Source organism: Gadus morhua, chromosome 4 (assembly GCF_902167405.1).
Source record: "Gadus morhua chromosome 4, gadMor3.0, whole genome shotgun sequence".
Classification (NCBI taxonomy): Eukaryota; Metazoa; Chordata; class Actinopteri; order Gadiformes; family Gadidae; genus Gadus; species Gadus morhua.
This window is the reverse complement of record NC_044051.1, coordinates 11,115,773-11,138,546: the sequence shown is the minus strand read 5'-3', so window position 1 is coordinate 11,138,546 and position 22,774 is coordinate 11,115,773. Positions and strand designations below refer to the sequence as shown.

At 44.2% G+C, this 22,774-nt stretch overlaps 1 protein-coding gene across 5 annotated transcripts in view; it reads right to left on the bottom strand.

The window, feature by feature from the left end:
• slc12a2 (solute carrier family 12 member 2) overlaps positions 1 to 21,925 on the bottom strand; it is a 38,171-nt gene extending 16,246 nt beyond the window's left edge. For 2 of the 5 annotated variants that reach the window (XM_030353046.1, XM_030353047.1), the window contains exons 1-15: positions 20,806 to 21,903; positions 10,344 to 10,463; positions 8,450 to 8,525; positions 7,964 to 8,059; positions 6,399 to 6,538; positions 6,117 to 6,227; positions 5,822 to 5,930; positions 5,460 to 5,584; positions 5,263 to 5,347; positions 3,866 to 4,026; positions 3,310 to 3,417; positions 3,051 to 3,174; positions 2,601 to 2,702; positions 1,304 to 1,459; positions 667 to 766 (exon numbers count right to left, since the gene is read on the bottom strand). In XM_030353046.1, the coding sequence (XP_030208906.1) occupies positions 667 to 766; positions 1,304 to 1,459; positions 2,601 to 2,702; positions 3,051 to 3,174; positions 3,310 to 3,417; positions 3,866 to 4,026; positions 5,263 to 5,347; positions 5,460 to 5,584; positions 5,822 to 5,930; positions 6,117 to 6,227; positions 6,399 to 6,538; positions 7,964 to 8,059; positions 8,450 to 8,525; positions 10,344 to 10,463; positions 20,806 to 21,372 (2,180 nt within the window). In that variant the 5' untranslated portion in view covers positions 21,373 to 21,903. Of the gene's footprint in view, positions 1 to 666; positions 767 to 1,303; positions 1,460 to 2,600; positions 2,703 to 3,050; positions 3,175 to 3,309; positions 3,418 to 3,865; positions 4,027 to 5,262; positions 5,348 to 5,459; positions 5,585 to 5,821; positions 5,931 to 6,116; positions 6,228 to 6,398; positions 6,539 to 7,963; positions 8,060 to 8,449; positions 8,526 to 10,343; positions 10,464 to 20,805 lie in introns of all 5 variants that reach the window. The other 3 variants (XM_030353043.1, XM_030353044.1, XM_030353045.1) reach the window with 3 other exon arrangements.
• Positions 21,926 to 22,774: the final 849 nt, after the last annotated feature.

Sequence of the window (22,774 nt, the reverse complement as noted above, 5' to 3'; positions counted from 1 at the left end):
CAATGTAAGGACAAAAAAAGCTATGATTTCTTACACACATAATAAAAAAAATTGGAAAAAAATCACACCGTCTCCATAGTAACACAGTTGACAGTTGTCCATTCTACATTCTATTTTCCCCAAAGCAAGTTAGTCTGCATTCCCCAATTGTCTCATGCGTACACACAGTCCCTACTTCAGCAGCTACGCAAACCATCGACTACAACCCGCTGTGTATCTCGCTCACAACAACAACTGAGAACTCTGGCCAGGAGGACTGGAACAAGCAGCCCTAGCCATTGGGCAGACGGCGCTGTTCACTGATTAGAAGGCCTTTCACCAATTGAAGGGCGAATCTGTTCCGAATGTAATCCCGTTACGTAGTTCCTTGGATTTTCTCTGGAAATCCCCCATAGGGTTGCCAACTAGGGATTTTTTTTTTTGGCCATTGGATCATTCTTTCAGTTCTGGTTTATATCTTACTTTCCTCCAATCAAAATAAGAGAGTGAGTGAGTATGATACGATAGTACTTTATTGTCAGAGCATGTCTGAAATTTGTCTTGCATCCCAGCAGCTCCAAAGTCAAACATCACAGACATGACATCAGGAGAGGACATCAAAAAACAGGACATCAATAGAGGACCCACAAATAAGTATGCGAGCGAGTCGTGTCCTTTGATCAGTACCTGAAGTTCTTGATGTGGTCCTCCACTCCGCTGAGGTGCAGCGTGTGGGTCAGCGCCTGGTGGTAGGTCAGGGCCTGGGTGGACGAGCCCCAGTTCACATCTGGCGGCCGGCACAACATGGGGACAGAGAGACACGTGCTGGAGTCAGGGGGGGTGGGTGGCCGGCTTTCAGCCATCAGGCCCATGTGGCGCTGGGGTCCGTAGGGATGCATGCGCGTGTGTGTGTAGCTGCATGTCAAACAGAGTGTGTGCAATACCGGTGCGTGCAGGAGAGAGTGTATGTTTTTTTTTTCCGGATTGTTACTACTATGAGATCAGCCTTGGTTGAAAGACGGCCAAAGGTTGGAAAACATTTACCAAACGGTTCAATTATACCATTCAACCAAAACCATTATACTACTTTCTCTCAATATCTCAACTTAATCAATGTTATTATAAAAAAAAGAGTGTGCAGCAATCTCATATAAAAAAAACTAACCAAAAAACACTGCGTCAAAAAAGATATATAAATATACAAATATAGATTAAAATATTAAACAAAAAAACGACCCAGTCAGCAAACACAAGCCTCTGATCTTTCTGCACAACCCTTTTGGCAGGAGCCCAAACGCCCGCTGTGGCTGGCCGGTTCGCCCACCTGGCTTCTTGTAGCTGACGTAGATGTACAGGCCCAAGACGATGGCGTTGGTGAGCAGCGCCGCCATCCAGTTGATGACGAACATGACGCCGCAGCACAAGATGGCCCCCGCCAGGGAGACCCACATGTTGTAGTACTTGAAGCTAGGACGCCATCCTGGAACGCCATCGAAACGGGGATTACGCACACGCATGCACAACATGATAAAACAAATGCCATGTGGGAAAAGCCCTTGTGACAAAGGCTACAACGGCGTTACACGCACTGGATTATAATGCGGTAAAATGAACCAATGTGTTTGTGTGCTTATGTTCAACTACACAAAAATAAAGTAAACGTGGTCCTTACCGATATCGGTTCAACACACTCAATGTCCGTCCTTCTCCGAACACACTTTAGTAATGAATGCCGTTGTAAGTCATATTACTGAATAGTGAGGAGTCTAAATTAGCCAATGTTGCTTATTAAAACGAGTAGTAGAGCATGGATTTGTGTTTGGATTAAGAACATGGAAAGCTAGCAGCCAGTTAGAGACAGGAGGACGAAACAAGAGGTACAGCCGCTACTGGATGCCATACTCCTTTACTGGACTCCAAAGAGAGAAGACTAGGCTGGTGGGGTTTTAGTGATGATGCAGAGATACGCTTCGACCGAGTGTGGTTATACGATGAGACTAGGAAACACAGGACGTTAAAGGGTACATCGATCGCCGGGCCTCTTATCCGGGGAGAGGAGGAGAGACCCGAACCCGTTATTAAAACCCAAAAGTCGACTTTGTAAGAAAGTCAGACCAGGGTTTTATGATTCCAGGAATAGTGGATGACATCAGTCATGCCTCTTGTGACGTTTGCTTATGCGGTTAAATGAAGTCCTGTACCGTTTAAGTCCATGCAATTACGGGAACTGGTTTTGGGGAGAGTTCAAAATTGGATGAAGTATCTGTACCTGGTGTTCTTCTAGAGCTTTGGTATTAAGAGGAAAAGAAACAATATACGTTTTCTTGAAGGTTTGAAATAGCTCAAAGCAATTAAAATATGACTACATTTCACACACACAAGTGTAAACATTACGCAAACGTTTCCCACTACAACATTTGTTATCGCATCCTGGATTTCACATGTCAAACACGGCGGAACATACCTTCTATTCTAAAATTAACATCACTCTGAAATCACAGTGGAAACATCTCGACTTTCATGAAGACACAGAATGCCCCTAAACATATGTTGCCTTAAGGCGCTTTAGTTGAAGTGGTGTTGGTTGAAGGGTTGAACGGGGGGCGTCGTCTTCACGTTACCTGGTGAATTGGCGATGGAGGCGTGGAACACAGAGAAGTTGATCAGGGCATAGGAAGCCAGGAAGAAGTTTGAGATGATGGGAGCGATGATGTTCAGCTTGGCTGCAGAGGGGACAATATTATGAAGAGATGGTTAAAGAAAGTACAGTTTGGAAACAGGTTCATACACATCTAGCAGGAGATTGCATTATTTGCCAAATTTGGAATCGAAAGGGAGCAATAAGTACATAACGTGGATCAATTGATCAATAATAAAGTAAATCCTTACTCTTACCCACTCTTGACCGGGTAAGAGGGATTTAATCTAACAAAATCTCACTGAACATCTGGTCCCGTTCTCAAGGGAACCTCGTGTTCCCCGGCACACGGCTGTGAACCTCTGTACTACTTGACTAAGTGCCTCCAGCCCGCTCCTTCCTCAACTATGTTGTATCATAACAACAGACATACCGATGAGGATGAAGGCCAGGGCGATGCAGAAGGTGAGGATGTAGCCACGGAGGGGCTCGTTGTTCTTGCCGTAGCCCTTTGCGAACATGCTCAGGCCGGGATAGATGTTGTCTTTACACAAAGCCTGTGGAAATTAAAAGCAGCGGTCAAGCTTCTTTGTAAAATAATGAAAACAGATGCTCGACATACCGCTTGTCCATTGAACCGGACCCAGATACGTACACGGCACTATAAACAGAGATTACGTCGGGGCACTCACCTGGAAGACTTTGGGGGCGCTGACGAGAGAGGCCAGGGCAGAGGACAGGGTGGCAGAGAAGATCCCGGCTGTGATGATGGGACCAAAGCCTGACACGATGCTCATCACCTAATCACACAAAGGGGACATTTCTTTAAGCCTAGTCCCACAAACAAGACTTAATATGTAGACAAGCATAAATCTGGATGAACGTGGGCCTTTCACTTCTTCCGCAGCAAACTATTTTACAACCATTTTTCTGGGAGCAGGAATTCCTTATAATTTGCTATAATCCCCTAATCTTGGGGGGGGGAGGCTGGATTCCCAAGATTACGACCCCCTCGGGAATCCATCGTGCCAGGCTTCAAGGTTGCGCGTTTGTGTCCCAACCCGCCATTGGTTCGGACCAATCAGCATCCTAGGAGGAACTACGTGACGTACGTAATAGACAGATGGTCGACAAATCCCCTGCCAAGTATTTTTTTAAAGTGCCGGGCCCAATCCAAACAATGTCAGAGGTTGTCTCTCCAGATGGTTCTGCTTCACAAACCATCTGGGGCGTAGATAAGTCCCATACCTGGAAGTCATTTTGGAGCCCGTACTTGCAGCGCGTCTTGGGGTCCTTGCAGATGGAGAAGTCGTAGCCCATCTTGCAGGCGGCGTCGGTGCAGTTGGCCATGAACATAGAGCTCACCGTGTCGTTCAGAGAGCCGGTGGCGTCTCGAACGATGCATGCACCTGTTAGGCAGAACATGGGCTTGTTATTAACATGTTCATACCTATAGGCATCATTGCAGTTGGTTTGTAAAAACAACATAAACATGTTATAGGTTAGGTGAAATGCAATGTGCAAATGCATGTTTCCATTCTCAAAGACCAGAAATAGGGCAACAATATATAAACAACCTTAATGTTATTTTTATTGAGCTATAGCGGGAGGGGGGGGGGGGGGGGGCGCGCTTACACGTTTGTTTAGCATGTTTGTTTGTTTTCCACCTTGCACTTATTGTAAAGTGATACATCTAGCAAAGATGAGCACGTATTAATTGTTGCTTATACATTCAGTTTGGCTGCCGACTAAAACCCTATCTTCTGACATCTTTGTGTTATCAGAAAGGTTTTGAACCCTTTTAGGTGCTGCTACGATCTCCAGGAATGAAAGGATCCATTCATCTTCAGACCATTAAATAACTGATCCACTATCTTTTTGGCTTCTGGGAATTCCTTTATTAACCATGCGGAGACAGTGATGTCTGGGCTCTGGATAACATCTGTAATATGGTATTCAGGGTCTATTTGAACAGTCAATGTAAGAAAGTTGGACTTGTGGTTTGCAAGAACTCATGTGGGGGTTCCAGTGACCTTAATATATTTTTTGTATACTTTTTAAATGGGCAGAAAATGCCCTCACAAAACACGGAAACCGTCTTTGCAACAGCCAGCGCACACACGACATGGCTATGTGGTTCATTGTGAAAGCGTTTTGCAAATGTTTCCGTTTGGTAAAACAGACCCTAGGTCAACCTTTGTAGGAAGAACAACATGCTTTTCTAATAAATGCACGGCAAGAAAGCATACGCGCGTTTGCTGCCATTCGGTTCTCAAAAGACATGACAAAAGTGGTAGCTGCAGGCGCAGGCACAGGCAGAGTCAACTCAAGCACAACCCGTCATGTAGGTTAGATAAAGAGCCATGTGTTAGCAGGGCCCGTGCACCAAGTGGATCTTCTGCAAAGCCGTTTATTTATGCAGCGCTGCATCGTCCTCATACAAATGACTGAACGGCCACTCTCATTTGTGCTTGAATAAATCATATAAATGTTTTTTTTTTCAAGTGACAATTTCAACTATTTCAATATATAAACCTAAGCCAGTCAGTGTTATAGTCTCTAGCAACTGTAACCATAGCTGTGCACATCCTGCCCACTGCATCACAATCCCTTTATAATCCATCGGTCCTAACAACGTGCTGTACCTGTGGAGATGGCGACTCCGAGGTAGACGATGCCAGTGACCAGGATGGCCAGCAGGGTGCCTTTGGGGATAGCCAACTGGGGGTCCTGAGAGTAAGACACACAATGTGTTATTATGAGGAGCAGGCAGAGTATAGGGCTTGTGACGATGACAAAAGGCGCTAAAGGTTAATGGTGTGATGACAGGAAAGGTACTAACGGAGAGATCTCCCGAGATGTTGGCACCAGCCAAAATACCGGTGGCGGCCGGGAAGAAGATGGAAAACACGGAGAAGAACGTCTCGTCTCGAAAGTCCGGACCCATGTTTTCCATCATAATGGCCGCTGAGGAGGAGGACGAAGAAATACATGGACATGAAGCAAACATTGAACGGGAAACAAACAGATTGCCGGTGAAACAACAACAACAAACCTAGCAATGCGATAAGTAAAAAGATGGAAATGTGCTGATAAAGTGAATCTCGCAATAAGAATTTGTTTGGCGCAAAGTGTCCTTCAAAACCAGCGCGCTTTAGTAGCTACAGTTACGTTCCTTAAAACCTTGCAAAGTGTTGAACTTACAATCGTAGCCGAAGAAGCCATAGGATTCCTTAGACTTGACAGTGATGAAGCTTCCGATGAAGTAGTTGATGATGGCAGTGATGAGGACGAAGAGCAGGAAGATTTGGGCCTGTGAGGAAGTCAATCAAAAGTTGTACATTAAATAGAGGACTTCAATATTTAGATGTAGTACTCTACATTAAAGTGAATGGATTAACGACGAATGCAAAATAACCCCTTCTCTCCACAGTCAATTGCAATGCACAGTGAGTGTGAAGCTTTCACAATAACAAGGTTTAGAGAGCGCAGTCCAAACCTTGGCCTCCCACTCCATTCCTGCCACCGAGATGCCAAGGAGCAGGATGACGGTGATCGTGCCGATGATTCGGATGTCGTTGAGTTCATCCGTCATGAGGGCGTCGACACCCTTTGGGCAGAACCGGTTGTGTTTAAAACTGAGCACCCTAATACGATTTGATCAATAGATTGAGCAGCGTACAGTGTTCAACGAACCCCAAACAAACACATAACACTCTCCTTATTGCTCATGTGGTAATACGATGATATGGATTTAAAGAACGTAGACATAGATACTTACAGCGAGAAGCTCTACGACCGTCTCTGCGAAGCCCACCACGTACATGGCGACAGCCACGGCGTTGGCGAACGCAAAGATCAGACCGATGGAGCCTCCGAACTCTGGGCCCAAACTTCTCGATATCAAATAATATGCACCTCCTGGAAGACAAAAAACAGAATGTCAGGCTGAGATGTCACACACACACACACACACACACACACACACACACACACACACACACACACACACACACACACACACACACACACACACACACACACACACACACACACACACACACACACACACACACACACACACGTAATGAGTCTTCCGACGCAGTCAGGAGAGAGGGCGGGGGATGCCTGCACACAGGATGCCGAGTCATGGACTCCACTTCTGCAGTCTATGGTCATGGCTATTAGGTGACCTTAGCATGATCACTCCAACTCATGTTTGCATGTTAAGAGTCTGGGGGGGGGGAGGGGGTGGGGGGAAGAGGATACCATTAAATAGGACTACTGCAGCCTGTGGCAGAGCGCAATGGGGACAAATCAATGCGCCGGCTGGCAGCCAGACAAAGCTGTTCGACGCGGAGCCTCATAAAATCGACCAACTTCATTCTGTCCATTTCAGACATCCCGATCCCAGTCGCACTGGGGGATGCAGCGGTCCGAGGACACTATTGAATTTCCCCCGTGTGCTGGGACAACTGGAATGAGTGTGATTCTGTGTGTTTTCGCCTCTTTTCTCATTTGACCCTTTAAAAGAAAGGTATCCGAGATGAGGGGGGGGGGGGTCAGCAGGGGTTCAACACGGAATACATCCTCCGTTTGGATAAGGGGGGAACAGCATACATCGATAGCCGAGTCACGCTGGTAGAGAAAACACATCTGGAATTCCTGGTTTAACAGCTGAGCACCGGAAACTGACTAAATATTGTTAAAGAGCTCTGCTGCCTGGTGGGGGTCACCACCGGGCTGAGGCGTAGTAGTGGTACTACATAATCGATTTGAAGAGCGTGATAACAGCATTTAATATTCACGACGACAAATACCCTATTCTCTGCTGAAATCCTGAACCTCCTTTTATTGACAGTTAGTAAGGTTGCTTTTGAAATTAAATTGTTATTACTAAAAGAAATGCAGGGCAACCCCGTTCGGCTGTCTGGAAAACACAACTTCCTGTTGATCAGGTCAGCAGAGAGGCACATCTGGCAATGTGCCAGATGGAAAGTGTTCAAGTATTCCCAAAAACATTTTATGTGAGGTTCTATCAAGGGTTTGGGTATAGAAGATGGTGGGCATATACAGCAACGTTGGGCATAGCCAGCCATTAGCCTGGCTTCTTCAGTCTTCTTGAAATGAACATTAGAAATTGGATTGGATACAAACGGGTCAGAGACTTGAATTCATTAGAGTAGACTTCGGCAAGTTCATCTATTTACTGTTGATAACTGACGAATGTGGTGAAAAAAATTAAATGTATGTATTTGTATCCCTTCAGGCAAGCAATATATCACACTTAATAACTTTACAATCTTTAACAAACTAAGGTAACTTCTGAGTACTTGAAAGGCATACCTCCTCGTACAAAACCGTTGGTGGCGATAGCTGAGGTGGAAAGGCCGGTGATTGTTGTCACAACAGTGGCCATCAGGACAATTAAACAGGACAAAACTGCAAAGAAAACACCAAACATGCATCATTCTGAAGAAAATCTAAAAGCTAATTTTGGCTTTATAAAATCTTCCGTGGGAAGATCTGCCGGTAATTGTTTTAATATGTAACCCTGAATCAGTTTACTTGCCGAATGGTGAAATCTATCCACCATTGGGGGCTGGCAGTTGTTTATTTTGGAACCGGCTTACAAGTCTTTTAAAATATGGCTCTGAAAAGTCAACACATTTTACACCAGCAACTACTACGCTCCAAACAGAGCGTAGTAGTTGCCGGTGTAAAATGACAAGGGTGTGCATATACTAACACCACGGGCATACACATAGTGATGCTTTTAAAGAGATCAGAAGAGGGTGAGAAAAGCAAATCAGTTCATTCACGTGTACCTACCTATTCCTGACTGGCCCACAATCCATGACATGCGAATAAAGAGCATCACACCCCAGATATTCAGCATGCATCGCACCTGCAGACAGACAAATTCAAGAAGAACAAAAGAGTGTTTAGAGTCATGGCACAGGCATCAATTTAACACCGGTTGTTCATTTACATATACATTTATGACATTTGGCAGACGTTTTAACCAAAGCAACTTACAATAAGTACCTTTTTTGGGAGAAAGAGAAACAATATATCTCTGTCGTTACAGCGAAGACATTAATAGAAACAAGTGCCGAAGCACTTACAATTGCTAGGTTGCAAGTGCATGACACGAAACAACTTTGACACCAACTTCAAAAAGTGAGATAACACAATCTCCATTTTGAACTGATTTTAAAATCAAGTGACATATCTGACACAGTATTGAACAATAAAAACAACAATGAAAGCCGAGCCGGAAGTGAAACCTCAGCCAAAGGTGCATGATTACAGCCCAATGAGCTCAGGGGGACCGCGTTACCCATGTCCTAGTGATTGAGGCGGTGTAGTACAAAGAGCTGGCATCTACACAATGTAGTATCAGGATTCTAAATGCCTGCACGAGCCAGAGCAATAAACGTAATTTGGCCGCCCGCACGGTTTACCTCCGCAACACAAGGCCAAACCCCCCCCGTCCCCCGTCCCCCGTCTGCCAAAGAGTTATGCGTGTTACAATTGTGTAATTTAAACTGCAATTAATTATTCTAAATCTGACCTTTTTGAGTGAGACAGAACTGTGGTGTAAAAAAAAGAAAAGTGATGTTTATGTTGAGAGGAAGCGAAGACTTTAAATGTCATAATAGAACCTTGTGTGATAAGACAGACCCATCTTAAAATTTCCCAAAACCTTCCCATTTAACACACTTTCACAATGATTTTACAGTTGTTGTGAGTGAGTCAATTTCTCTTTGGTAAAATAGCATTAAGCTGAAAAGTAAGTCACACTAATAAGACACATTCCTTATACAAATGTGACACACACACATACACTAGCTTGACCGTGTAAACACTTCAAACACTAATCCTGTAGTGAATTATCAGGTTCCATGATCTACTCTGAAGCTATTTTAGACTCTCAGAGGTTGACTTCAGTTCAATCTGCTGGATCTTCACCACTGATCATGGTTAAGCATCGCCCCAGCTCCAACAACTGGGTGGTAAAGTAACACGGGCCACTCACAAAATGCTGATGAATTCTGTGACTATCCGGTGAATCTGTCACTATTACTACTGGTGGCACATTCTTCCAATGTGTTGGACTCCTAAAGTTGATCTGCAAGACCGTCATCGGCTTGCTATTCCGATTCACACAAATGGAGCCAGAATGACCGAGCTCTCACAGTCAGCAAAGGGCCGACGGAGAGTACCCAATGTTGGGTTCAACTTGACGTGATGCAGGTGTCCAATCTGGTAAAAAAGATATAGCTGAACTTTATGTAAACGTGGAGGTCCTATAGCTTTATCAAGTATGACATTTATTTTAATACTTCTCGCAGGAGATCAGCTGTGATGGTTTCAAACTTTCAACCATAAATGTATCCCCTATTAAACGACAGATAGTGTCACGATGAGTTAAGGCTATCACTAAGACATAGACCCACAATGCAATGCTCCCACACTCCCGATTTAACAGCCGTTCATTGCGATGCAAGGCCACGTTTCCCCGAGCCCCATAGACCAGCGTCGGCAGTGGGACCCCACCCCCACCCCGTCATACTGTAAACCCCCGCAACAATAGATGGTTCAGAGAACAATCCGTCTGGAAAATCAAATAAGAAAAGCTCTGACGTTTGAATGAAGGAAAAAAAAAAAAAACGAGGCATCCTGCATTATAACAGGAAATGAATAACAGAGAGAAACTCACCAGCACGCCCTTGATCCAACCGAATTTGACCACGCCCTTGGACTCGGCGGCTTCTTTGGCGGCAGCCTCCTCGGCCGGGCTGAGCTCCTCGCCGTTGGCGAAGCCATCATCAAAGGGTTCCTGAAAACAGAAGTACGCGTTGAGGTCTAGAGAAAGGGCAAGAACATAACTTTCATTCCGAAGGGACTGGTCAGTTCTGAGGAAGCTGACAAATGGATTCATCAGAAAACGGTCATCATTGTCTGGACATTTTTGAGATTTGGGAAATAACTTTCTGGAATTCGATAAGACTTTATAGATGCCAGAAGGAGAATTTCAGGTACCACAGCAGCAAGTACAGGACGGTAGAATATGTGTCTAGTGAGGGGATTTGCACTGTAAATAATGCGATATGGAAGATATTTATAACAAAATAACAAAAAAGAGCAACATTCATTTTCTTCTTAATGTCCATAAAACAGCTTCACAGAAAAATGTTATTCGATTAGGCAACAGTGGCTTGAACGGGTCTGAAAAGAGAAAAAAGAAAAGCGGGGGGGGGGGGGGGGGGGGGGGGGGAGTGATTGAGCCATAAATAGAGAGCATCCTTCCTTGCGTTACAACTGAAGGTTAAACACAGGAAGCTCCCCTCCCTGTGCACAGACAATGTGACGTCGGTGTCCTTGTGGCAGGGAGCTCTCGGTGTGCACTGCACATTGTTCTCTCGTTTTGTGGGCCGTAACCGTCTGGCACACCACAACACCTTCACCACAGGAAGGAGATTCCAGCCGGGGCCCAGCTTCTTTTAAGTGTCCCCTTTATTTCGTGGGTCTCTGCGTCAACACCGAACAAATAGGACATTGAGAACAGGAACTTGAATAATCAACGACTCCTTTGCTTTAACTGTATTTAGACAACAGAAAATGTCCTTTTATTAAATCGTGCGGATGCTATTTTAGGACACTTTTCTTTAGACTGTATGGCAATGAGAGGATAAAAAATAAAAAAGGACCCGCACACCGAGACACTTCTGCCTACTCTGCAGTATTGACATCAGGGATAGCTGGAAGGGACAAGCGCCAGCAGCTACAAATATGTAGCTGAAAATGAGGGCTAGGCATATAGAAAATATAAAGAGGAAAAGACAGCAGTATCCAAGGTCACATTGCTCTCAAACAGGGAATTCAACTTTATACTGTAGAATATTGACTGATATTCGATCTTCCTTATGTAAAAATTAAACATTTATATTTATTTAATATCCTTCGTTGTTTTTTAACATGAGTATTTTCGATGTTTTCATTTTTTTTAATAAAACCACGAGTCGCAGGATAATCAATTGAACTGGCGAATCAGAGTCCACTTAGAAAAGTGTGAGTTGATTTATACGAAAAAAGCTGGTCAGGCATCCGCAATAAAATATTATTGAACTGCTAGGTCAAACCTAGGACTCATTATTGACTTATTAGTTATTGACAATATTTTACCTTTGGAGTTTAATATTTCCCTGGCGCCAGAACAAAGAAACACTAGCACCTACTTATTTTAGCCAACCAATACCCAGGCACGCATTTATCCAACAGATGCCTCGCCAGGAAGGCCTCTTGGCAAGACAACCGAGTTATGTTACACTTGGGGGAGATTTGTCCTCTGAATGTGACTCATTATAATCAGTGGGCCGACCCAGGGAGCGAGACAGATTGATTGGACCGCCTCCAGTTCGTGAGCCAGGGCTGCCGGGTCAAGGGCTTGCGCCAGTCCAAAATGTGTCCCACCTGCCACGTACATCTTAAAATAATGGAGAAAGTGGCATTCAACCCATTAATTTAGGACCCAGATCATAGGTCCTCTCCTCCACACAGGTCTCTGGGAGGGGAAAGCCATGATGTAAACTACAGAAAACCATCAACGGATATACGGACAAGAGGATTAGACAACTAATGAGCCAAGCATATATCCCGTCATTTTATAAGTTTTAAATCTAGAGGCGAGATCAACACACTACTTTAGGCTAGCGTATTTACTGCTGTTCTGCCCAATAGAAAAAACATGAATCGTTATGGAGTGCATAAAACTCATGTTGATAATATAATCAATTTATCTGCAGTTTGTTTAGACGCCAAACCAGACTTCAGACTAGTGTTTTACAGTCCCTCCCGAGAGGCCAAATCGATGATGTCATCTATGAGTCATGGCCATGATTATTTCTTCAAACCAAACCTTCCAGGAAGCGGGATTGTATGTGTAACATATGAGATTAATGAAGGGTACTTCCTTGAATCATCAGGACTTTCATGAATCCTTATCAGAAAGGCCTGGAGCCATTTGTCCCCGTGTGGCTTGAACACCAAACAAGAAACAACGGAACCTGTTGGTAACCAAATAATGTGTCAAAATGATTTCTCAGCTTGTTTTTCCAATCTTAAAGTTATTTAACATAATCTAATAAACTATTAAACTATTAAAAAAAACAACACAATATGCTATTGGCCATTGATGATTTACAGCATTATTTTTCAGATTTAGGCTAGATATTTCAAACTTTCAATGTGCCCAGTACTTTCTTATAGGGGTGTGTGTGTACACAACGTTAATATATGCGTGTATAACACCCATTTATCACGAAACATTTTAAACATAAACTCACTATAGATTAATTTACAAACAGACACACTTCGCCTCAGGCTTGAAGTGCTCCTCAGTTACAAATCTGATTTCTGGAACAAGGGCCGAGCCCCCTAGAGGTCTGCGACCACAGAACATTCCTCAAAGCAGATGGGCCATCTGTCATCCAATGTTGTGCATGCACAAGTCTACCCTTCAGAAAGCAGGAAATAGGATCATGACATGAAGGTCAATATTGTTTTTTTCTTCAGTAGAGAAAATACATTCCACTGCTCTGACATTCCAACTGATATTAATATTTGCGAGGGCATCGCGAAACAAATCGTGTCTGGTAGCGACTTCACAGGAGGCTAATTTAAAAAAGGCATCCTATTTTGTTGCGCTTTTCGGAAAGACTTTGCACGTGACCCGGCTGCATCCCTGGAACAGAAAGTGTCTCATGACATTCGTCGCATGCCTTTGCTGCTATGGGAACGCTTTACCTACGGTGAAATACTAGCCTATAACAGCCTATAATATATACAGCTTCAGCCCTCCGTTTAAGCACATCCCTGTCACCCTTCCCCGGCCCCTACAGGGTGGGTATCTGCCCTGCAGGTCCCCCCCTGCAGCCTCATTGTCCAATTCCTCCCTCCCAAGCATCAGCAAGCTCTGAATGCTGTGACAATGGATTTAATAAAGTTTTGTAAAAAGAGTAACTATAGCAGGTTGTTAAAGTTTGTTGGAAGTCCTTAAGTCAGCATTTCGAACTCTTTACATTCCTTTACTTTTCCCAATGAATGTTGACTCTGTCCCATCCCAACCGTAGTGGCTATGTGTAACAGCACTATGTGTTCTGGCTTTTATAAAGGTGCTGCACTGTACGGCAAATACATATGCATTGCCTATTGTTACATGCACTTATGGCTATATAAACAAACTATTGACAGCATGACCCGGGAACTGGGTTTGCAGCAGCAGACAATGGGAGGCATAGGATAGATTATACACAAAAGGTACATTGTATGAATAATTGAGAAACATCCCCATTAGTCCATACAGAGGAAATGAGACTGTAGGTGCCAGAGGTGTGCCGGTGGGAGGTGGCAAAGGGCTGAGGGAACACTGAGTGGAGAGTGGAGGAGGGAGCTTTGAGGGGGAAACTACTGTATGTTAACAGCATCAAAACTAATTTAAAGATTTAGAATAGGGATTAATACCATTGGGGGGGTCTCTCCGGTGTGGGTCTCACTGCATCTGATTCACCAGCAGTGAATTCCACTCGTTCGTCACTTAAGGAAGTGAGGAACGAGGGGAGTCCCTACAGAATGACTATTGGAATGCAGCCTTGGTATTTGACAACAAATGCGCCATCGGGTGACAGCTGATCCTACTTTATTAATGTCATAGAATGACGTTAACTGTTACATTATTGGGACGCCCCAGTGGCCCACCGGGTAGAGCGCGTACCATCAAGGCTCAGTCCCGATCGCAGTGACCCGGGTTTGGCACTTTCCGTCTATCTCACTGTCATAACAGAAATATATACATATGTTACTTTATTAACTGTAATAGGATATAGATATAGATATATATATATATATAGCAATCGTCATAACTTCAAATTAGTAAATTATTGGTAGAATTTTTTCTACCAATCAAGTAAAAAAAGTAAAAAAAAAAAAGGTCTACTCTCATTCATATCTAAAGCAAAAATAATCCAAAATAATTGTCCCTTAATCCATGAAAACCGCCCAGTTTATGACCCATTGCTAGTAAACCCCACACTACTTCGGGATTCGGGATTAAACTGAGGCTGAAACAGGAGACTAAAACATGGAAATAAGGCTAATGTAGCACACGGTCTCGTACAGACACTTCAAAGAGTGTGCCCTGAATGGGTTGTGTATACGCTACTGTTGGACAGCAGCAGTGATAAAGACAACATCCAAGCATGATAAGGAAACAATAGGATCCACTCCTACTGAGCACCCTTTATACTGTGATTGCAGCAATTTTCTAGCTAGAGGGTTCACAAGTAATCTTGGGATTTCCTCATTGCCCGTTTCTGTATACAAACACGGGTGGATAAGAAGGGAGAGGCGGTGTGTTTTAACCAAAGCACATGAAAAAGAGGCTTAGGTCACCTAAACAGAGGCACCATTGTGAAAGTTGGCTGCACAGCATCCACTCTATAAAAGCAGAGGAAGTAGCAAAATGGCAGCACGGCCAGCCGCTCAGACTGCCACACTGCGTCTCACTCTCGGCGCCCGCAGAAAAACGACACATGGAGGCAGAGTGTGTGTGAATTGAGAAAACATTGATCCCTGTATCAGATTATACGTCGAGAGGAGAACTGTTGTCCTGTCCTCATCGTCGTGACTGTAGACGACCACACCGGGCCCGATTCAAAACATGGAGCTTTCGATCAGGTTCATAATCCCAGCGTCACACTGAGCTCGTTACAAAAGAAGCCTGTTATTATGAGTGAAGTGGTCCTCACGGGAGCGACGGTGCACGTGACCATGCGCTGAAAAGGGAGTCTATAACAAATAACAAAGTTCTGTTCTAGTATTTGGCAAGGACGTTGGCGATTTAAGAAACTCGAGAACACTTAATAGGTACTTATTGCACTGGCCAGTGGTAAACAACTTTTACCCGGAAAGTGAGCAAACACACAGTCGTTGTTGATGCAACCGTTTGGGAGTGGCTTTGCTACGTGATCTCCCTCTGCGCACAATGAAGACATGGAGCCCAGCGTTACCTTAGAAATGTTCCATTAACAGGGAACTCAAAGATCAGGGCTGTGTCTACTGCCTAACATTGGATACATCGTCAGAAGTGAGTGGACAGTGATACCCTTGGGCATTTCCCAGACATAGGAGTTGTATTTGGTTTTGGCTCAATGGGTTGAGTAGAGTGAGAAATGGGTCTCTATAGCCCACCCCCCCCACCACCAATTTGAGCAGTTATATACAAGGCATTTGTTGTTTATTTCTCAATGTGCTTTATTATGGTCATAAAAAAAGAAATTCGTCCAGGATAGTTCTGCATGTATAAAATATTAGATTGGTTCCGTCAGGTTCTGATTTTCCACAACTCTAAGAGAATGATGGTCATTGAATCAATGACCATGAAAACAAGAACCATCAATGACATTGATTGTTCTTGTTTTCATTCAAATGATATGAAATCAAAGAAATGAATTTGTGTACCCTGTGAAAACCAAAAAAAGGTTTTGTTTTCATTTGAATGAGCATGTCTACATAGTGAGCGGGTCCTGTCCCACAGAGCAGCACCCCCATGGTTTCTACAGTGGCCCAGAACGGACAAATGGCTCTGGAGAGAACCTGGTTTAATTAGTTTGGGCTGCGACTCATTGGGGATTCTTTTTTAGTGCAGTGGTTATGTACCAGCGTTGCCATGAGCGATGTTGTGCATGAAAGCCACCACACTCTAGCATTATACTGTTCATCCGAGAAGCATTACCCTCTCTCAGACATGGATACCTGGAGGACTTTGTCAACGCGGTCCATTATGGTGAGAACCGAACAGCGATATTAAGCCATTTGGATGCTCCTGTGACAAAACCTGAAAGGGTTATTTTGTAATTGAGCATCCTGTTACTCAACCATCGTTTTTGAAATGCCACAGACAGAAAGGCAAGATTGACACATCGGAAAGCAAATAGATAACACTGATTATATTAACTTGTGTTGTGTGAGTGCCGAATGTGGGTAAAGGGGGTACAGAAAAAAAAAAATCATTACCAAATAAACATCCTGTTCAGTCCTAATCACAAAAATGATTGCGTCTGTCTGTACTTAGAAAAACTAAGAACTTCAGCGCCATACTAAAGAAAACAAGACTCCGGAGAGCAGCTTTAAAAAAGAAAAAAAAGAGAAAACATTCTGCCCTGATATCATAGTTAAACAGAATATTAGAGCATGACTGGAGGAAGGAGGGATTTTGGAGGGATGTCCATTGATTCTTCAGTGATTCATTTGTGACAGCAGGAGCCCACTACTTGGATACAATGACCCAATGAGGAGATCAATATTATTCGCATTTGTTCTGCACTCACTATTATGTCACCATTACTATAAACCTTCAATACGAGTGATCGTTTAAAATGTGGCCTCCCAACCCTCCACAAATTGTCTATGCCACTAACATGTTCCGTGGTTTAGGACACTCACTGGCTTCTATGACGGATGAATGATTAAAATCCAATAGGGACCATGAATGTTCAAATGTGATTATGGTAAAGTTGGAGTATTCTAAAAAAGAGCCATCCAACAAAAATGTGTGCATTACCACTGCTGACAACTTAGATTCCCAAGAATGATAGAGGACGGAGATTGCAGTGTACATCTTGGGATGAATTGATAAAAGGAATTCAAACGCCAAGCAAAAAACACAATAATCTCAGAAGGGTCCCAAAAGACTGCAACAAAAACATATGAACTATAAGCACGCTATTCTGAGAACCACATTGCAGCAACATGCGGAGGGAGGGGGGGAGGGAGGGAGGGAGGGAGGGGGGGGGGGGGGGGAGGGGGGGCGTCCTCAATATTAAAGCATCCGTTTCTAGTTCAGCGCCTATCACTGAACAGATCTGCCCTGTCAGTGTTTCCCTTCTGGCTAGTCAATATTGCCCTGCAGCACATTACTGCTGCTGCCGCCGCCTCAGCCTGCACACGGGCCCACTGTGACAACGGTAGCACACGGCTGCCTGGCCTTCCCCTTCCATTGAGAGCCCCTCACTGGTCAGGTTGGGTCACTGACACTAGCTCCTCTGCTCTTATTTTTGGGACCACAGTCTTCCGTCTCCGTCGTTGATAAATTGGCAACGGCTGCCTGGTCAATACTTTATTTCAACCGCTCTGTAAACTAGGTGTTTCATTGATTGCTATGCAGATGGGGGGGGGGTTACTATCAACCGTGCGCACTGGAATTTCCGTTCCATCATTTCGATCGTTAGCACTCTTTACCCACCGTGACTTTTAAAAAGGGGCGCACGCGCAGCAGTGGAAAGACCTGGGTCACCATGACCTTGACCACATCTCCCTGGACCGACTGAGTCTATAGCACTAACTACAGGAACTTGGTACTGTACCGCTCCTGTGGAATTAAGCTTCCTTTACCGGTGAAGGGATCGTGTTGCACGTTTGATAATCCTTTCGGCCCGCCGCAGTAATTTATTGGTGATGAAAATGGGCTCCAAGTCCTGTTACACTTTCAATGTCAAGCTGCAGTATGTCCCTCGATGCAGCGCACAATATTTTTAATAAAACATCAGAACGGGCTTTCAACAGGCGCGAATTGATGCTGGGATATGTGGCCAGAATGTTCCGCTTTTAAAAGTAATTAAGGGGACTGAGGAGAGGGCGATTGCCCTTCAGCGCGTCTGTGCATTATGAACTCTGCAGAGGTTATCTTGAACAAAGACTGCAATAGTGCAACAATATCTATAATAATCTGCATCAGCATGGCAGGCTTCTCCATTACAAGATGGAAACACATGACAATTTTATAAAACTGTATGCTTGAAAGCAATTTTGGTATAGCTAGTATTTACCACACAAGCCCCATGCAAATGAAGATCAAAAATATCACAGCCAAGCCAAAGTCCCACTAATCGAGTGGAGTGTGGGATGTTGCAGGAAATGTTAGGTTGGTGCATGAAATGTCCCTCCCTATTGTCAATCTCTTTGTCAATTGTTACAATCTCAACCCTTCTTCAGCCAAATCTTCGAGCTGTGACTAAGCTATGCTTTGTGTGGGCCAACAACACAACAAACTCTTATCGTCACTCTTCTCTCCAACTCTCACTCACGTGTCCACCGTTCACCTCCTGCATCAACTAAACCCTCTCCATTTCTGAGCGAGACCTAGTTACAAACAGTTCTGTTTTATAGGGATCTCTCTATAGGGATCCTTTCTAGAACGTTGTCAGCCACTTATAACAGGGTGAAAGTGCTTCATTCAGAACGGAATCACTGTATTGACCTTGTTTTTGGACCTGCAAGGTCCAAGTCAGACGTCTAATATTCCACAACCAACTCCAACTCCCTCTTTCCTTGCCTTCTGTAGCGCCATGGAAAAAGGACAGAAATGCTTGGTACAATGTGCTGGCTTGTGCAATGGAAAGAAAAGCACCAGAAAATGCTATTGTTTTGTTACCCCTTATTTGGTACAGGTTAAATGTATAGAGTGTGTAGCCACCTCTGGGTTAGCAAACTGCAGCAATAGCAAAATGCACAAAATCGATCAAGACATCGTAAAAGGTTTAAAAAGGTAAACTTTCAACAGGTTTATGCTAGTTGATATTGCCTTGCTCATGTTATGTCAGGCTGAGGGATAAATCAAAAGGCATTTCGCCATGCAGTCCTCTTTTGTATGGTTAGTCAGCAAGCTGTGGATGAACATTGTATTTGTCACTGATGCATGTGTAATCACAAGCCAAGTTCAAATGAGTGCCTGAGGTTTAACACGCAAGAGTCAGATAGCTCAAACCAATACTTAACTAGATTTGGCTACATGACCCAATTGGCCATGGCCTTTCACTAGAGAAACACCTCTTCTGATGATGAACTTGAGGATTTGCATTTCTATGAAGATTAAGATTATTGATACTTTTTCTATGCTTCTTGAATCCACAATGTTATTGTGAATAAACCATTTTTGGCTTATTTTAACTAATTACTTATTCACACTAGAAGGCTGTGCTCATGAACAATGTGACCTTGGGCCGACTCATTACATTTTCTGAAGACAAATGTGATGCTTTTAAAAGTCCTGACCTGAAATACCTGGGAAAAAAAAAAAGAATAATAAAAAAAAAAGATTGTGGCCAAACTTCATAAGATCCAAAACATTGATTTTCCGGCTTGATAGCACACTTGGCGTGGCAAGTGTTATCATTTGATAACGTTGATTTCTTTAATATTGATTTTTCAACATAATTGATTTTAGTTGGCTCAGATTGTCTGAGGAAACGATGCATGAAGTTACAGATTTCACCTGATAAGCCTGTCATACAAAAACCTTATTATGAAACCTCGATTGCCATTAACAAGACAGGTGTGGTACGTACTACTTAGTTTTCCGAAATGTCCAGTTATGACTGGGAAAAGCCACTTCCTAAGTGAGGAATCATGAATGCGGACGACCAATTCAGCAGATACAACATATACCATGTCCTTAATACGTGATGTGTACACTGGACATGATGTTACTTAATCAAGATTCACTGTGACTGATGGGCTATGCGGAACAGCAAAAATTTCGAGTCGACATCTTGCAACAAATAATGCAGGAAATATCAAAAGGCGGAATCGTGAGAGATATCCGAGACCAGAAAGGTGTTCGCCTGTGCATGCGCATTAGTGCGCGTGTGACTTTGGTGCAGCTGATATCATGCGCGAGATAACGTTTTTTTTCCTGCTCGTTCTCATTCCGAGTGCGCTTGGTCGGATGTCACATGGCTGCCTCAGTGCCAACCAGTTTACACCGTGCGCTATAAACACGATACATTTCTTTTTCATATATAACGTTATGGCCGCATATCTAATTTTGCTGCAAAAATACACAATATACAATTCAATTGTGTTTAATACGTGGCTTGTGGCATGCTATGTCGGTCCACACATGTTGCCAAATCTCCCACGTTTAATGTTTATGTACTCCATTATCTGGAGTACAAATAGCAATGTCCATTCATGTATACGCACTACAAAAACACCACAGAAGTCATGCTCTAACAAAGGGCTCTGTTTTTTTAAAAGATAGTTAAGATAAGCCTGCTGGCCGATACCCAGTGAGAAAACAGCCCCCAGGCCACAGTGTGTTGTTGCACTTCAGCGCCGCATCTTACCTTGTCGAGCTCGTCGTGCAGCTCTGACAGCGTGGGTCGGATCAGCTTCTCCCCCAGCGGCGCGGCGGTCTGGCGGTAGAAGTCGATGTTGGGAACCGCATCAATGGTGTTGTGGCCAAAAGTTCTCAGGTAATAGGTGTTGGTGTGGGTGTCGTAGTGGTAGTGATGCTGCCCTCCTGTCGATGAATGCAGACTGGTCTCGCTCATCACAGTGTCCCCGTTCTGCAGACCCTCGGCCGGACCGGCGTCCAGGGGGCTACCGGCTTCACTCGGATCCGCAAAGTTGACCACTCGAAATCGGCTCTTGCCTTCATCCCCACCGGCCCCGTCGGCTCCATCGGCAACGGGCGTGGCTTTGTCATTTGTTGGGATGGTAGAGGCATCGGAGTTGGGCGATTTATCATGTGCGGCGGCGGCGGCGCCGGCTGCCTCAGTAACAAGGTCTACTTGGAACCGGCTCTGGCTCGGTGTGGGACCGGCGGGCTTCAGACCCGCGTCCACGGCCAGCCCAACGCTCTCGGATGCGGCGTTTCCTTCCAGGGCGGGTGGTGTAGGTGATGAAGACATGGTGATGCTGATGAACACAAGAGTGAACAAGCGGGTACACGCGTGTGTGCGCTAGAACACAGCACAGCTCCCAACTCCTAGCCTAGTTTCAACCTCCCTCCCCAAAAAAGAGCTGCCGCGAGCAAGCGTTTAAAAAAGAAAAATGAGGAAATGTAAAAAAAAAAGCGCAGTGAACAGCGCTAAGCGCTTCTTACTAACGAGGCGGTTCGATTTGTATCAACAAAAGGCAGCCGAGGCGAACATGTAGAAGGCTAAATTGCTTGCTAGCTGCCTCGCCGTGTACTCTCGATAGACAAGGACTTCACATAAATGTTCACCCCCCGGCTACCACTACTCATCGAGAGAAGCACGATCCAATATTCACCAGTTACCTGTCCCACAACTATGTTAAAGGAAGTATAATTCACCTCCCTTTCCTCCTCGTTGACGTTCTGGCTAAGATGCTGCTGTTAACCTTACCGCAACTCCTCCTGGACCACGGACGCCTCTCTCTTCCTACTAATATACAGCGCAACTGGCACCGCTTCAAGGGTGGGCTCAATCTGGCGAGAGGGAGGGCGAGCTCGCGAGATGTGGCCGCGTCCTGTACATGTGGGTGTGTCTTGGAACCGCGGTGGAGGTGAACGAGAACGAGAGCTCCCTTTTGGTCTTCAACAGACTGTACTATTTCGATATATTTTTATTAAGATAAAGGGAAAACTAAAGTTAAGCTAGTTTTAAGATAACTTTAATTTAGGGCAAGGCAATGGAAGTGGCTGGCATGCCTATTTAATAGCCCTAATAAATAGGCCAATTCTAGCCACTATCTTTGGTAGGCCTATTTATTATTATTTGTTATGGATTATGTATTTTCTCACTTTAAGAAAGTAATAGTTAATAATAGGTATTGAAATGCTTTACCACTCATTCACTCTTAAATACCTAGTAGGCCTTAAGTTAAATCGTTTCATATAATATAAAGCAAGTTGTGGGTTTTGTTATACAGCATAATCTAAAGGTTGTTAATTAGTTATGGTCTCTTTACAAATGTTGGACTGTTGGTGACTCTCTTTCTTTACTGCCACCTTTATTCCTCCTCTTTCTTCAAGTAACCTTTAATGACTGTAACTCCCAACCCACGATAAGCCCACTCCCTGTTTTTCTACAAGCATCTCTTAGCCTTTACTGCCTGTCCTTATATTGCGTGATACGCAGTACCACCAAATCCATAACGCATTTACTTTGTATTTCCTAACTATTTGCATCCCCGATTTTTTAACTAGTACCACCGAGGATAGTATTGCTTTAATACCCAGGGTGAGAGAGGAGGACCTTTTCAGACTCTAGCTGCCTGCTAACCCAACTGTGACTAAGATGACCCCTTCAGTGTTTGCCTTCCTCATTAGCCCAGGAAACCTCTAAT